The 17,377-nt window shown below is 39.2% G+C and overlaps 1 protein-coding gene across 1 annotated transcript in view; it reads right to left on the reverse strand.

The window, feature by feature from the left end:
• AGBL1 (ATP/GTP binding protein like 1) overlaps positions 1-17,377 on the reverse strand; it is an 864,618-nt gene that overhangs the window by 741,035 nt on the left and 106,206 nt on the right. Inside the window, exons 8-11 of the mRNA XM_036736570.1 lie at positions 12,539-12,704; positions 11,096-11,163; positions 5,880-5,996; positions 3,210-3,796 (exon numbers count right to left, since the gene is read on the reverse strand). Coding sequence (XP_036592465.1) covers positions 3,210-3,796; positions 5,880-5,996; positions 11,096-11,163; positions 12,539-12,704 — 938 coding nt within the window. The remainder of the gene's footprint in view (positions 1-3,209; positions 3,797-5,879; positions 5,997-11,095; positions 11,164-12,538; positions 12,705-17,377) is intronic.

Below are 17,377 nucleotides of genomic sequence, written 5' to 3' on the forward strand. Positions count from 1 at the left end.
GGGGGAAGTAGGGAAAAGAGCAGAAATAGTGTAAACCAGAGGTGGCTCACCTCATAAACCTGACCTTTTGAAAAGTGTAGCATTCAAAGGTCTGTGGAACAATTACTTAATGTCCTGAAATATGCACTGTGAAAAGATTTAATTTAGAAGTGTAAAACCAGAAAGTGATGCCACTGGGCATAAAAAGCTCATTCAACACTTTGGCTCAGAAAGGAGTGAAACAAAAGCTGGCAGCGGCAGCTGCAATGGGTACACACTGAACAGTTCAAAGAAGGCCCCAGCTCCCTGCCTCATGCTCATGCAAGGTTATCTTTGGCTGAGAGGTTTTAAATACAGAAGAGAAGTGAAACTTCCCGGTTATGGGACACCAGAATGCTAACCATGGAATCACAGAGAGCAGAATTCATGTTTCCTCCTGAAGTATACTTTGATGAGGCTAGAGGTAATAAGGAGCCACTGGAGTTTACTGAATGGGGTGAGGAGGGGAGTTGACATGGTCAGATCTGTGCTTTTGGACGGTCACTTTGACAACTGATTAGAGGTCAGACTGGAGTGGGGAGAGATTTGGGGCAAGGAGAGCAACAGTCTGGATGTGAGAAAATGAGGGTCTGCACCTAAGTGGTAGCAGTGTTGGGGGAGAAAAGGGAATGTATATGAGAGATATTTTAGAGGTAAAGGTCAACAGGATGTGACAACAGATCGGATGGGGTGGGGGGTGGGAGGTGAGAAACAAAGAGAACACATAGGTTGTGAGCTTGGGTGACTGGGAGGATGATGATGCCCTCCACAGTAATAAGAATGTTCAGAAGAGCCAAGAGCTTGGGAGGAAATATTATTAGTTCACTTTTGGCCAGGTTGAATCTAAGATGTTTGTGAGACATCCAGATTGCTGTTGTTGTTAAGTTATTCAGTCATGTCTGACTCTTTGTGATCCGATGGACCATAGCATGCCAGGCCCTTCTATCCTCCACTATCTCTTCAAGACTGCCCAAGTTCATGTTCATTGTTTCCATGACACTATCTATCCACATCATCTTCTTCCATCACCTTTTCCTTTTGCCTTCAGTTTTTTCCAGCATTAGGGTCTTTTCCAATGAGTCCTGACTTTTCATTATGTGGCCAAAGTATTTTAGCTTCCAGGAAATAGTCTGAATTAATCTCGAAGTACTGACTGATTCGATCTTCTTACTGTCCAAGGGACTCTCAAAAGTCTTCTCTAGCACCACAATTTGAAAGTGTAGATTCTGCAGCGCTCACCTTTCTTTACAATCCAGCTCTCACAATCATGCATTGCTACTGGAAAAAACCATAGTTTTGACTATACAGAGCTTTGTTGGCAAGGTGATAGCTCTGCCTTTTAGTATGCTGTCCATAATTGCCATAGCTTTCCTTCCAAGGAGCAAACTTTTTTTTTTAATTTCAAGGCTGCAGAGACATCCAGTTGTAGATGTCCAATAAATAACTGAAGATGCAAGACTAGAGATTAGGAGTCAGGTTAGGGTTGGATTAAGTTGATCTAAGAATCATCAGTATATAAATAATAATTGAATATATGGAAGCTGAAAAGATCAGCAAGTGGTATAGTATAGATGGAGAAAAGAAGAGGACCCAAGACAGAGTCCAGTGAACACTCACTACTGTCTGGCACGACCTGGAAGAAGACCTAGCAAAGAAGACTGAGAATGAGCGGTCATAGAAGTAGAAATAGAAGCAGGAGAAAATAGTATCATGGAAACCTAGAGAAAGGTGAGTATCAAGAAGACGGTGATCAACACCATCAAAGTATGCAGAGAGGTCAAAAAAGATGAGAATTGTGGCAGAGGGGGTGCCATTAGATTTGGCAGTTAGTAGGTCATTGGTAACTTTGAGGAGAGCAGCTGTAGTTGAATAATAAGGTCAGATGCTAGACTGGCAAGTTAAGAAAAAAGTGAGAGGAAAAGAAATGGGGGCATCACTTGTAGTCAGCCTTCTCTTGGAGTTTAGCAACAAAAGGGAGGAGAGATATAGGACAAGAATTAGTGAGTTTGGATAGCTCAAGTGAAAGTTTTTGAAGATGGGAGTGACATAAGTATATTTGTAGGAAGTGAGGAAGTAACCATTAGGCAGAGATTGATGATAAGTGAAGGACTGGAAATGATAAAGTGGCAATCTTCTAGAGATAAGATACAATGAGCTAACCTGTGCATGTAGCGTGGTTTGTCTTGACAAGGAGAAGGGCCACCTTTACATGTGAGACAAGGGTGAAAGAGGAACATAGTGACAGAAGATATCTGAGTAATATGAGATGAGGAGGAAGTAAGAGTAGGAAGTTCTTGGTGAATGTCCTCAAACTTTTTCAGTGAAATATGAGACAAGGTCTTCAGCTGAGAGGTTTGAATCCTGGCTTTGCTACTTAATACCTGGTGAGTCAGTCACTTTATCTCTATGAGCCTCAGTTTTTTCATCTATGAAGTTTTGGAGTAGGTTAGATAAATTGGATGACCATTTGTCAAATACGTTAAACTAGGGATTTCTTTTGTGAGGGAATTGGACTAGATGGCTGCCATGGTCCCTTCCAAGATTGTATAACTTGAAATCTTCTAAGATCCCTTCCAGCTCTATGCCTATGATTCCTTGGCAATCGATCTCTAGATCTACTGCTTTTTCTGCTTTTCACCACTATTTTACCCACCTAATCCATAGTTTCCTGTAAGGGGATTTCATAGCAGCTTCTATATACACACTGACTCACTGTCTCCACTTCTGTGACAGTCAACATAGCCAGCCCAGCAGAGTTAGTAAGAATTAGCTGTATCATCAGGTGGTCAAAAGAGCCCAATGATTCAATGGTCTATTACCACTATCATTACTGCGTCTCCGTGGTGCCACTCCTTTGGCCACTTAAAGAACTTGAAGATTTCTCCCAAAGTCAGAAAAGTCACTTCCAAGTATTGACATCATACAGATGGCATTGGTGGGTATGAAGAAGAGGAGGGATTCTCCATTTGACTATGATTATCCAGATGTTAGCACAGCATGTTGAAATGAATGAGAAAATTAGACCCTAAGATTTCAGTGATATTTCTTATTCTTAACTCTATGTTTTGAGCAGAAACATTAGTACCACAAGAAACAGTACCGTCCCATAAATATATGGCCTGTGAATTTTATTCAGAATACCCCCAAAATAACTAGGTTAAAAACAACAACAACAACAAAAGTAGCATCACCTTTGAATTCCACATTTACGTTCCAACATGGACTGGGAAAAGGGTGGCGAGTGGTGACCCCACACATCCGGAAATGCTAACACCTTGAAGCCTGGCACAGATTTGGTTCTTTCAGCTTTGGCTATATATGTATAGGGATTGTGGAAGGGAATATCCATGGGATGCCTCTCCAGAAACTTAGAAACAGTTTCTGAGGTTCCATCAATCCTGATGGAGCTGGAAAGGAAAGTATTCTTATTTAGACAGGAACACATGTCTGCACCCCAGGGAGGCTCTTTGAAGGATGTCTGGGTGTTGGGTGCTTCCCTTCTGAAGGAATCTTCTTCTTGATCATTTGATGATAAATATGGACCTATTTTGCCCTCTTCATAAGCTATATTCCCAGTGGACTTCATGATCTTCAGTTGCTTCAGAGGAGGGTTCTGGAAATTTGTTTCCCCTGTTTCCAGCCCCTGGGGGCTTTGATCCCTCTCTTGGCAAGGACTCTTTGAGGATATCTGCATAGGAATACGGCAAAAGCAATTGCACTGATGGGTTCCTAGGCCCTCTTCAGAGCTCAGCTCATCTCCAGATTTGGACTCAAGTTCCTTCAGATTTAAATAAAGAAGAGTCTATGTCATTATTCCTAATTACAGAGGTAGCTTAACATAGCAGATAGAAGACTGGGCTTGGAATCAGAATCAATCAACAAATATTTATCAAGTATATGCTATGTGCCAGGTACTTTAATAAGCACCAGTACTATAAAGAAAAGGGGAAAAGCCCCTGCTCTTAACCAGCTTATATTCTGATTGAGAAGAGAACCTGTGAATCAATCTCTCTCTCTCTCTCTCTCTCTCTCTCTCTCTCTCTCTCTCTCTCTCTCTCTTTCTCTCTGTATATATATATATATATATATATATGTATGTATGTATATATGTATATATATGTATGTATGTATATATGTATAAATACATATGTATATTTATATAGATAGATAGATATAGAGATAGAGATAGATATAGATGGATGGATGTATACATATATGTACATACATATGTATACACATGATAACTAATAATAGGGAGAAAATTAATGTACCTGATACATATAACACAACTACAAGGCATCCTTAGAAGGGAAGGGTGGCCTGAGTAGAAATCCCACCTCTCTCATATACTATCTGCATGACTCTGAACAACTCATTTAACCTCTAAGTGCTTCAAAAAACTTCTCTAGCATGTCATACATGAACTGTAATCTTTAGTGGTGAAGGAAGTTCCCCAATCATAGCTCAAGAGGTAGAAGAGACCTCAGAGGCTCTCTTTTCCAACTCCACCTACCACCATCACCACTACCACCACCACGACCACTCTAGGAGCTCCCTAAGTTGCCAAATCACAAATCCTTTGCGTATCTTCAGATAACGAAACATATCAAAGGAAAATAAAAGAATGTAATTCATTAACTTCACCACCATCTTCAAGGTATTGGACATAGCAGAGATCTTTGAAAAATTTGGGGCAAATGAAGAGAAGGTTCAAAACATAGTATTTCATATTGTTTCATCTCTTCTTCTTGCCAATCAACAGATAACTTTAAAAGCTCACTAAATTGTCTAAAAAATGAAATATATTGAGACCTGGGCATTAGCAAAGAACTTAATCAATTCTTAGGCTCTGGACTAAATTCATGAATTAAGTAGGGGTATCTAAAGGAAGACTCTTCAACTAATAACAGGGAAAAACCATATGCTCTGATACTTAGTTAAGGATAAGGTAGCCTTAGGTAGGGTGAGTGGAGATTACTGCTTTCATATATCACATTCTACCCCTACTTCATCTCTATTTTCTCCAATTCCAACCCCATCCCATAGTATATTGCTGTTTTAGTGACCACTGTGAGAAAAGGTATATTGTGCTTAGGGAATGTTATAGCTGACTGTGGTAGTTAATAGGTCTAACTTAAAGTTCCATAAAATCTCTAATAACTTCGGGGAATTGCTTAAATTCTTGGGCAGGGAACACTCTTCCATCTAGTCAGGAATGAGTTGGCAACAACTGAAGTTTCATGTAGGAGCCAAAAACATTCAGGATGAGATGGAAAGATTTCATACTGAACCAGTTCCTGGAATTAAATGACCCACTCTGCATTGATAAGAATTAGAAGGCAGGGATGGAGGTCAATAATCATGATGGAATTTCACAGATGAACTTGCAAAATACTGCAATTACTGCCGTGTATTACAGATAATGGTCTCGCAAGAGTTTTCCAGAATAAAGAGATAAAAGGGACCTCAAGGAAACATCTAAGTTGAATGGCTGGTTTACCCAGAACTTTTGTTATTTTAATTATAGGATTAAGACACCCCATACTATAAATGATTAGTTGTATTGCCAGTGGCTAAAGGAATTGTGGGAATTTGTTTCTATTCTCCATATTCAGAAGGGCTTTCATATTTATAATCCTTCCATCCTTTAAAATTGATCTTTCCAGAATTTCCACTTGCCACCTAGCTTTAACTCAATAAGATGCAAGGAATCCCAGAAACAGATTGCTAATGATGATCAATAACCCCCATCTGGAACCTCTGTTTGGCCTCCAGTGCTCTCTATATTATGATATATCACAGGTATTCAATGGCACAGTGAGTAATGCTCCTCCCTCCCCCCAGCACAGACATACACATACCTGGAAATTATGGGAGAGTTCGAGACACATTGCCTCATACTGTTTCAGCTCCTCTTCTGTCCAGCCAAGAACTGGTTTTGAGGTAAGCTTTTTCAAATCCGTTTCCAAGTCATCATCCTTTAAAAGTAAATACAGAAAGTACAGTTAAGGAGACCACAAGTAGAGGTCTGGTACAAACTAGCTAAGTATTCTTGACAATTGCAAAATTCTAATGCTGAAAAGCATAAGATTATCTCTAGTACCTATCCCCAGCCCTAGTAGGACCATTTTGTTGCTGAGTTGTTTCAATTATATCCAGCTCTCCATGACCCCTTTCTGGAGTTTCCTTGGCAAAGACACTGGAGGCGTTTGCCATTTCCTTCTATAGCTCATTTTACAGATGAGAAAACTGAGACAAAGAGGGTTAAGTGACTTGTCCAGGGTCACACAGCTAGTATCTGAGGTCACATTTGAATTCAAGTCCTACTGACTCTAGGGCCGGTACTCTTCAGCGATCCTAAATCTTGCATTTTCCCTCATAAATGTTTCATCTCCAATCCTTTCATTATGTTGGGGGCTAGCCCAAGAATGCTTTTTATGCTCCCAATAGTCCTAGATCAAATTTCCCATTATATATTTAATGGAAGGTGAGCAGGAAAATAATAATATAAGTGAAGAGTCTGTACCTTGGGTTAATTAACAAGAAGAAAGGAAGTCTTTCTTAATGGGTATTGTAAGGACTGGAAGGAGAGAATTTGAAACTCAAACTTTAAAAATATAAATGTTAAAATAAATAAGCAAATGGGGGAAAGTCAAAGAAAAAGAAAAAAGGGATTCTTTGTGGTCTAATATACACCTCCAAATCTAAAAAATGTGCAAAACTAATGTTTTGGGGCAGGGTAAGAAAATCAGTACCCTTTGCCTTTTCCCTGCTATCTTCTTTCCCTTCCTAACCTACTTGACTACTTTTTTCTTTTTTTTCCTAGTAAATTTCATGTAGACCACCATGAGGTTTTCCTAAAGATAATTTTATAGACAAGGAGATTGACATAGTAGACTTAACAGAAGCATGGTGTAGTGGCAAAAGTGTCATACTTTTAGTCAGATGATGTTTTGTAGACTGGCTTTGCTACTTCAATGTCTTTTTGAGGAAACCTGTCTGAACCTCAGTTTCTTCATCTATGAAAATTATCTGTATTCACTGCAAATCTCATTAGTCCATGCTATTCTCCCCTACCCTCCTTAAGGATGACTTTATGGACAAGTGGCTAGGTAGTGATTCTTAACCTTTTTGTGTGTGCCAAGGACACCTTTGATAGTATAGTGACACTTGACATGTGACACTTGACATAGTGACATGGACACTTTCTCAGAAGGTGGATGGGAAGGAAGGAGGGAGCAAGAAATACAGGGAAGAAGGCAGGGAAGAAGGAAAGGATAAAAGAGAGAGGGGGAAGGAAGGAAAGAAGGAAGGAAGGAAGGAAGGAAGGAAGGAAGCAAGGAAGGAAGTAAGGAAGGAAGGAAAGATTTATTAAGCATTTACTATGTGCCAGACACTCAGCTAAGCACTTTACAAATATTATATCATTTGATCCTTACAATCCTGGAAGGTAGGTGCTATTATTCTCCCCACTTTACAGATGATGAAACTAATGCAGAGAATAAGTGACTTGCCTAGTGTCACAAAACTAATTGAGTGCTTGACTCACTTCTTCCTGACTCTAAGCCCAGCACTCTAACCACTGTGCCAACTAGCTGCCTTCTGGAATATAAACTATTTTGTCATGTTGATGATTGCTCAGTGAGAAAAGGTTCTCTGTCTCTGTCTCTCTCTCTCTCTCTCTCTCTCTCTCTCTCTCTCTCCCTCTCACTCACTCCCTCTCTCTATTTCTCTCTCCATAATGGGTAAAGAAACAGAAGGTATTGGTAAGAATATGAAGAGGAATAGTCAGACTGACTCAAAGTTACATTGAGCTCCTGTCAGACTAACCCAGAACAATAGAGTAGGCTCCAGAAAGGAAACTGAAATATATTGATCGATTCCAGGAGAGTTAGCTATTCAAATAAAGAAAAAAGGAATCAGAATTCAAAAGCCTGTAGAATGTGATGCCTAGAGCCTCTGAATGAAGGCCCAAGTGGCAGGTTGGGCAGACCAAGTTCTTTTTGCCCAGGAAAGGAACACATGAAAATGGAAATAGCCTTAGTTACTGATGAGTATCCATGAGCTCCACCTGCTGTGTTTAACTCAAGCTGACCCTACATTAATGCATTTGTAAGATGCCCTGGTTTTCTTTATTTGACTTGATACAAAACCTTACAACCTCCAGAGTCTGCTAACTATACAGCGGCAAATCCAGGTGCAGTTATATAGATAGCCTCATTTTCCTGGATAAAAGATGTACATCCTGCAGGTGACAAAAAAGTGGACCAAAGTTGTTTACTTATATTCTTTTCTTCATTCAATGTTATTTTATTTTTGGTTCCAGATCATATTCCTCCATCCATTCACCCACTGAGGAGGCAAAAAAATTACAAATATATATAGTCATGTAAAACAAATTTCCAAATTAGCCATGTTGGAAAAAAAAAGAAAGAAAGAAAATATGCTTCAATCTATGCTTAGTCTATTAGCTCTCTATTTCAGGGTAGATAGCTTGTTTCATCATGAGTCCTCTGTAATTGTGGTTGGTCAGTCTTGTATTTAAACTCTTGTACTTTTCATGTATGAGTGAATATCTACAGTATTTGTGTATATTTTTTATAAACACGGTACTTATTGCCCTGAACTTAGTGTGAAAATGTGTCTATATTTCTTGAAATCCTAAACCTGGGTTGGACAACTCTGAAATAGATACCTAGTTGACACCAACAAGCTAATGCATATTAATGAAAAAAATGTTTTTATAGTGCTTTAAGGTTTGCAAAGCTTTTTGTACACATGACACATAGGTCAATAAAAAATAAGTTTCAACTTTAGCAAATACCTTATGGAGGGATAAAGAGTTAAAAATTGAAGCTAAAGCAACTTGTAATACTTCTTTAGAAAAGGACGTTTAGGATCGACCTGAATTTCTGAATAAATCCACATAAGAGCTAATTTTACATGAAATGAAAAAACAGATCACTACCTTTTTCCTAAAATAAAGAATTTAAAACAATTTTATAAATGAGGATCAGCAAAAGAATTATCTCAAGGCCATGCCTATCTCACCTACCAATGTATTGGCATTAATGACTAATCTTGACACTAAGCATCACCTCTGTCACATGTGCACATTCAGAGAGAGCAGATAGGAGAGGAAAAAAAAAGATAGCTCTAACTACCTGCCAAACATATACAATTTCTGTCTCTACTTCTGCCACTGTAGGACCTTGGTTCCCAACATGGTACTGTAGCAATGCTGCACACACCACAAGGTACTCAATCGCATCTCCAGCCCATGTGTACTTTCTGAGCGCACTACCTGATTTTCCATTTTCAAAGCACTACATAGATACAGGCTATTTGTCCTTCCCAAGGAAAACAGATCAAAATGATTACTACAGCTTTCCAAGAGATGGAAGCCAAGGCACAGAGTGGCCACACGCAGAGCCGGGTTTATTGCTGTGATCAGAATTAAGGTTTTCTTGGCTCCTTGTCCTGCAGTCCATATTTCTTAGTCACTTCCAAGGAGGTGCAGCTTGGTTCCACTAACAAAAACCTAGTCTTCTGGCCCTCTGCCTTACCTGGATGTACCCCACCCTAGAATCAATTTAGCTCTGATATCTGGCATTCTTTCATTCATTCATGAAACAAATTAATCATCTGCTCTGTGCAGAGAACTTTGCAAGCCACTGAGGGAGAAACAAAGTTAAAGATAAGATACAGTTTCTGGCCTCCTGAAGCTTACGATTTAGTAGGGGGTTATGACACAGAGGCAAACAACTACAAAAACTCTCATCTCTCTGGTGGTCATGCTCATGCATAGAAATCTCATCTGCTATTTTGCTTGGCACATGTTGATGAATAGCTTTTAGTCCCTGCACCAATTTGTCTTGTGCTTATTTCCCAGCTGGTTTTTGTTTATTTATTTTTTTTTTTAAGTTTCCCCTGCAGTTATCTGCAAAGCAGGAGCTCAGGATACCATCTGAAACATCCCCGATGCAGAATGCAGCCATGCACTGATGCACTACTTGTCCCTCCGCATCAGATACAAGAGGGGAACGACACCCAGTGTCAAGCATTCAGTTACTGAAGAGCAAGCGGGAGGCAAGTTAGGGAGTGGCATTGATGAATGGCTGCTGCAGCCCAGTGTTATTCAAATAATTCAGCACACACTCCATTGGCATGCACCGCCAAACCACAGTAAAGAACCAATTTGCTCCTGATGACTTCAGAAATGATTCTATTTATCAACAAAACCCTGAGAATACAGGGGTGTCAATAGCAGTTTAAACCTAGTGTCGTCGCACAGACGCGTTTCTCTAGACGTCTGCCACAAGTGTTAGCCAGGTGAGTGATGGTTATGATACGTTTATAGAGAACTTATGGAAAAGTTCCTCGCAAGGATTTCATCGAGTTTTCCTCCCCAAGAATTTTGTGAAGCGGTACTTGCTTCATTTCTTCATCTTGTGGGTGAGATTTTTAAGGCAAACCGAATACAGGGAATTTGCCCAAGTCCATTCCCTGAGTGGGAAAATGAAAAACAATTGTACCTTGCACCTTCAGAGTTGCCAAACCTAGAAGCAGCCCACTGTGGGACAACAGAGGGTAGATGATAAAGCAGAATGGCATATTTAAGATACTGTTTGAAAAGGGTGACTGACACTGAGTGCCAAGTTGATTTCACCTCTGTCTTCTTTGCTTGTGCTAGATATATTCATTTAATGTGCAATGTGTTAAATGTTAGTTTAAGTAATTAAAACTATTTTAAAACTAAGTGTTAGTAAAATTAGTTAAAACACCGTGCCATACTAAAGTATCAATTAGAGACTCAAGCCCTTGTTCTCTAGTCTGATAGAGCATTGGTACCATCATGTTGGACGGCTTTTGTTTTTCCATTGTGACATTTCGCCAGGCATTTCAAGGTATTTGGAAAATACCACTGTTGCTTAGCTTTAGCCAACAGCACTAAGCTACCTTCTGTGATACAGCCTGTGACTTGGATGAATAGAAATCTGATTTTTCTTGCAAAGACATGCCTCCCTTTGCAATACACAAAAAGAGAATCATTCAAACCAGAGATCAGTGTACTTACTTCCTCCTTTGTTTCTTCAGAATCTGAGTCTTCATCTTCCTCTTCCTGACCATCCTCTTCAAAATCATCTGCAGAGGGAATAAGTGAAATGGATAAATGATTTTTCATCTCCCTCTGGATTTTGACTTTTATAGAAAGTCAGTTAGCATGCTTACTTCACATAATTAAGCAATCTTTCTATATGTCTGTATCGCCCTATTTACATCCCAGCAACTGCACTGGCCCTTATTTGTTTATGCACAAGTAGGTGCACTCAGCAACCTGAAAACAGGGCATTTAACCAGCTAATAAACAGAATGCAAATCCAACAGAGAAGAAAATAGCAAATCTCTATGTCATTGTCTCGGAAGAGGGTACAAGGCAGAATTATCCCTTCCTCAGTATTCTTTTTGGCACTCTCACATCAAGGCCTCTATACACTAACAGTTACGTCCCTTTGCAATGTACAATGGATTGTTGCCTTTGAATCACATGACCAAGTGTAATCCCTGGGTCTTCCTTTTATCACCTGCGTGACCTTGGGTAAATCATTTAACCATCCTGGACCTCATTTTCCTAATCTGTAAAATGAGAAAGTTGAACTAGGTGACCTCTAAGGTCCCCTCCAAATCTCAATCTATGATGCTATCTATGATCATCCTGTATGTCGCAAAACTATGGAATATTCTCAAAACCTTAGAAATACTTATATATAAAATGTTAAAGCAGGAAAGTCCTTTAAAAGTCACCTAGTCTAATTTCCTCATTTTACAGATGAAAAGACGAAATAAGTCAACAGGGAGGATACAGGTAAAATATTCTAAGATAAAAGAGTTCCATGAAGGTTGGAATAGGAAAAAGAGTCACTGGAATCTTCTAACAATTAAATCAGAAATTTTCTAATAGAGTCAGATATGGTAAAAGACTAACCTCTTAAAAGACAAATCATTCTCATCTAGAATGTCTACTTCAAGTTAGCCTTTTTTGTGACTTAATGTCACTACAAAACAGCATTGTAAGGTATTATATCAGAGAAGTCAGAAGAGATTTCAAACCAGCTCAAATGGCTGTGTACAAATCCATATCCTTGGGTATACTTCAGATTTTTATGACCTTTCTAATTAAGCAGGAAAAAAAAACTAATAAGGGAAACTCGAAAGAGCTTTGAATTTTAACCCAAAATGTAGAAGGGTTTCAGATGGGTTGTGATCTGCACCAGTGAGAGAAAGGGAAAGAGCCCATAGCAATGAGGTAACATATCCATTAAAGTGCTTTTTAAAATTAATAGTCCCAGAACTGTCTTTACTTTGCCTATGGACTAAATTATCTTGACCAATGAAGAGTCACGTGTTCCATCCTTCAATTCTATCTCTCTGGGTCACATACATATACAAAGGGGAGGTACAGGAGAAAGATATTAACACATGGAAAACCTTGAAGATCATCACTGTCCCTTTAGCTTACCTTCATTTACAGCACATGGTGGTCCAGAGTTCATGCTCCCAGGAACAGAGAAGGAATAGTAGCTACTCGCTGTGGCCAAGGGCAATGAACATTTGGGGTAGCATTTCCTCAGGATCTGAATTACTATTGAGGTGATGGCATCCATGCTTTGATTACCCAGGTAATTCTAGAGAAAGCAACGTCATATTGATTAGAGAGCTCCCTGTCAGTAGGGTTCCGATGATTATGAAGGCACTCTACTAAGAGTCTTGCACATTTGAAACACAATATAAATATGGAAAATAAACTCTGTTGTATAGCTGCATCTCTATTTTTTATTTTCTCTGTATTATTAATAAGAATTTATTCTAAAAAGCTTTCAGTTATCCAGAGAGTGGGGGATGAGAGGACCTATGCTCCCTGTTCCCTTTGGGACTAAGTAGATGATTTGGTAAAATTATTGCTCTTTTTTCACCTGTCACTTGATCAAAGCAGAACAAGAAAATGACATATAAAGATAAAATGTAAATCAAGAAGTTAAAAAAAGCAAAAGCAAAAAAAAGCCCAAATAAATAAAATACCTCTTGTCAAAGCGCAGTGTGTTGATTCTAATGAATCTCATTGCAGGGCAAATAAAATTTGTTTGGAAGAGTGAATAAAGGAAAAGCGTTCCCTTATGTATATACTACTGTGCTCCAGTCAAGTAACACAACTCCTTTGCACTCATTACTTTCCATATAAAACCCGAGATTTCCTGCTTGCATGCCTTTCCTCACACTATTCCTTCTATTCTAAATTTCTCCTTTCCATCTCTATCAAAATCCTATCATCATTCAAGGTCATGCTCATATGCTACCTCTTCCATGAAGTCTTCCCTGATCCTGAAATCTCAATTTTCTGAACATTGTTGCTTTTGTTTATACCTCTCTTGTGGCATTTATTCTTTTCTTTATAGTTATTTGTATATCTTTCTTATTTCCTCTGGCAAACTGTTAACTCCTTGAAGGTAGGGACGGTGTTTTATTCAACTTATCTACTTTATAGTTTCCACTGATACGCCAAACATAGTGCTTTACACATAATAGGTACTCAATAAACATTGAATTAGTTCATACCTAGTCTGCTGCCAAAAGGATCAAAGCAGGGTGATACCTTCTCCATAATTCCTGTAATGACATCTGAAAGTTTACATATGATGGTGTCACATAACACAACTGAGGTCTATCTCCACAAAATCCAATCAGCACATAGAAGAAAATGGATTGAATTCTATATACTACCTCTTCTGCCAAAAAAAAGATTCTGGAATATGAAAGGAGTTGAGGGCTAAGTGGTTGGAAGGAGAGGGAAGAGTCAAACCACTTACAAAACCATAACATTTTATTCCAGTGAAGAATACCAGTAAAAGAAAATGGAACAAACCAGATGTCCTATTTCAACAGCTTTGGGGCAAATATCAGGAACCTCTCTTAGTGGTAAATGGATGGGATGGAAGTACAGTACACTGTTGTTTCCATCTCTAGGATGGGTCAAATATCTTCAGTTGCTTAATAAAAAGCCATACTCTAAAATGCTTTCAGGGTCTTGAAACCTGGTCTGACTCAGAGTTCTCCCCTATAAAAAAGGGGTTATCAAGCTTCAGTGGTATTAGTCTGGAGTCTCCAAAGCAGCCCACAGAAACCTACTAGGCTGGTGCTATAAGATTCTGTAACAGGAGTCCTCATGAAAGCTTGAAGGTATTCCTCTCTATGTAAGGGACATATCTGAGAGTTTTCCTAAACTATTATATAATAAACTGCAAAGGAACTAGCTGAACAAGCCACTAACAAAGCATAATGAAGTTTTTCAATCAACCCAAGGAGGCCTATCCAATTCAAGCACAGAGTAAGGAAGTATGGCAAAACCTTTGTACCATAAACAGAGCATATGTATGTATGTATATATAGCCATTTAAAAAAAACTCTTTAATAATGAGGATGGTGGTTATATTTCCTCCTATATGAATGTCTTCTTTCAGTTCAACAAAATTTTATTAAACACATGCTTTACTTCTAACATATCATATATTGACTTGGTCATTTTTTTATTTTGCTTTGTTCTTCCTAAACTATAAGCTGCTTGAGGATAGGGACTATGTTTTACTCATCTTTTTAGTTCCCCCTCCCCGTAGCCTAGCCTAGTAACTTGCACATTAGTAGGTACTCGATAAACATCCATTGAATGAGTTCATGACAATGAGGCTAGACATTACTTAGAGAGAACATTGCTGCCAGGAAAGTGTAAGGTAGTAACTAGTACCCAGAAGAAGAGAAAACAGGTAGGTAATGAGATCAAGTTTTGCTGATAATTATATTTACCATTAATACCTTCAGACTAAAGCCAAGAAGGGATTGCTTCTGTTTAGATAAATTATTAAGGAGGTTGTGCTAGTTGCTAATCAAATATTCTAAATACTCAGTAGGTACTTAGGAAATAGCTATTTAGGAAATAGGAGAGCAACTATTTCATAATTAGAAGATTTCAGACCTACCTTAGAGATCATCTACTATAGTTGGATTATAGTATCTTAGTTTTAGGTTTGAAAGCAGCCTTAGAGGTCATGTAGTCTAGCTTCCTCATGTTATGGATAAGGAAACAGGCTGAGGATAAGGAAACGGCCGTAGAAAATATATAGTCCTTACACTAGAACTTGATCCTATGGAAAGACTACTACTCTACGTACATGCTGCTCAATGAAATAAGGAATACTCTGCCATACTTTCCGTTATAATACCTGTCCTCTGGTGAACAATGGTAGCAGTGATTTGCAAACATTTCTCACAATTTGTAGCTCCTTCTTTGGGCCTTGTAAGAAATACTTGTTCAGAATGAGGAATCTTCTTTCTGCCTACTTTAAGCTACTTTCTAATTTTACCTTCAACCCCTTTTCCCCAAAACAGTGATTCAACCACATCCTAATATCGTTTCTCTCCTGTTTTTTTCTCTAGGGGTCCTAATATAATGCATCATGAAGAAATTTTTTCAAATCTAGCAAACCATTCTCCATCTTCTTTTCATGCCCATGAACACCAAAAGTCTGACTGAATGCCTAAGCTACAAAAATATATTTGAAATTTTTCTTTATACTACAGTCTATTTCCATGGTGCCAAAAATGCAGCCTCCAGCAACACTCCCAAGTGTGGCCCAAACCAGACTAAAATGTAATTGGGAAATATTTGACAAAATAATTTAAAATGTAATAGAACACATAAAGTGTTAATATGTGGTTTTCTAAGTCAACATGTAGCCTTTAGTGATTTTTGTGTATGGTTTAGTGGCCCTAGTTTCTATTGAATTTGACACTACTGGCCTACTTCATCTAAGTGACAATGTGCCACCTTGAAACAATGAGGCAAGGTCATCCAATGTTGACTCACTTTTCATGATTTTCTTGCATCACACTCATTTCTCTTCCCAATTTTTCCTCTGCTTCTCTTATTGATTTTCAAAATCCTTTTTGATCTCGTCCATGGCCTGTGACCATTTCATATTTTTCTTGGAGGCTTTGGATGTAGGAGCTTCAACTTTGTTGTCTTCTTCTGGTTATATGTTTTGATCTTCTTTGTCACCAAAGTGAGATTCTATAGTCTGAGTTTTTTTATGCTGTTTGTTCATCTGCCAAGCCAAATACTTGACTTTCTAACTCTTTGTTAAGGTAGGATTCTGCTTCCAGTGTGTAGAGTGTCCTGGCCCAAACTTTAGCGATTTTGTGGAGCTGTTCTCAGAGATACTTCTAGGAGCCTGTAAATTTTCAGTTCTTCTAGGGTGGTATGATTAAAGGAGAGGTGTTTACTCCTCTCCTGGCCTATGCTCTGGTCTGTGAGCGACCATAAGCACTCTTTTCTGCCTTAGAACTGTGAGGAGGATTCCCTCTCCACTGCAGCCACAAACTCTGCCACACCAGCGCTCCTCCTCACCCCAGGACTGCAACCCAGATGCAAGCAGGGCAAAACAAGAGAATCCTGCTTCAGCACTAGCAGAGAGATCCCCTGCAATCCCCCTGTGATCAGCTGTTTGATCCCCCCACCATCTGTGGGCCCAGAGCTCCAGAATCAGCCACTGCTGCTGCTACTGCCAGCATGGGGCTGAGGCTGGACCATGCTCCTCTCTCACCCAGGTACAAAAAAGACCTTTCCCACAGACCTTCTACATTGTCTTTGGCACTTGTGGGTTGAGAAGTCTGGAAACCACCACAGTTGCTAGTGATTCAGGCCCCTGAGGCCTGCTCTAGCCCCGTCTGTGCCAGCGTGGGCCACACTGGACTGCACTCCTCTCCTAGCCTGGTGCAATCGACCTTTCCTCTCAACCTTCTGGGTTGTCTTGTGTTGGAAATTGTTTCACTCTGTCATTTTGTGGGTTGTTCAGCTGTAAAATTTGTTTAGAGTCATTTTTACAGGTATTTGGAGGGATTTGGGGGAGAGTTCAAGCAAGTCGCTGCTTTTATTCTGCCATCTTGGCTCTGCCCCCAAGGTCATCCAACATGATGGACTCTGGTAGCAACAGTCACAACTTAGAAACTAGAGGTGAGAGACTTGAAGTATACATAAGTGTTGAATTTTTTAATTTTGAATTTTTCAGTCACACTAAGGCCTGTAGTTCGATGCCAATGATCTTCATGTAAATATAATTCAACTAACCAGATGGTGTCAGTACTTTCTCTGGACTATGGCCTGACCAGACTGGTAGAATAGCATCACATATGTGAGCATATTCGTAACCTCTTGTGGTATAATTATCAGGCCACAGCGGCATGGGGCCCTTCAATACTTGCTACATCTTTACCACTGGAGTAGAAATAGTCTCATTTCTATCCAGGAGGG

Source organism: Trichosurus vulpecula, chromosome 8 (genome assembly GCF_011100635.1).
Source record: "Trichosurus vulpecula isolate mTriVul1 chromosome 8, mTriVul1.pri, whole genome shotgun sequence".
Classification (NCBI taxonomy): domain Eukaryota; kingdom Metazoa; phylum Chordata; class Mammalia; order Diprotodontia; family Phalangeridae; genus Trichosurus; species Trichosurus vulpecula.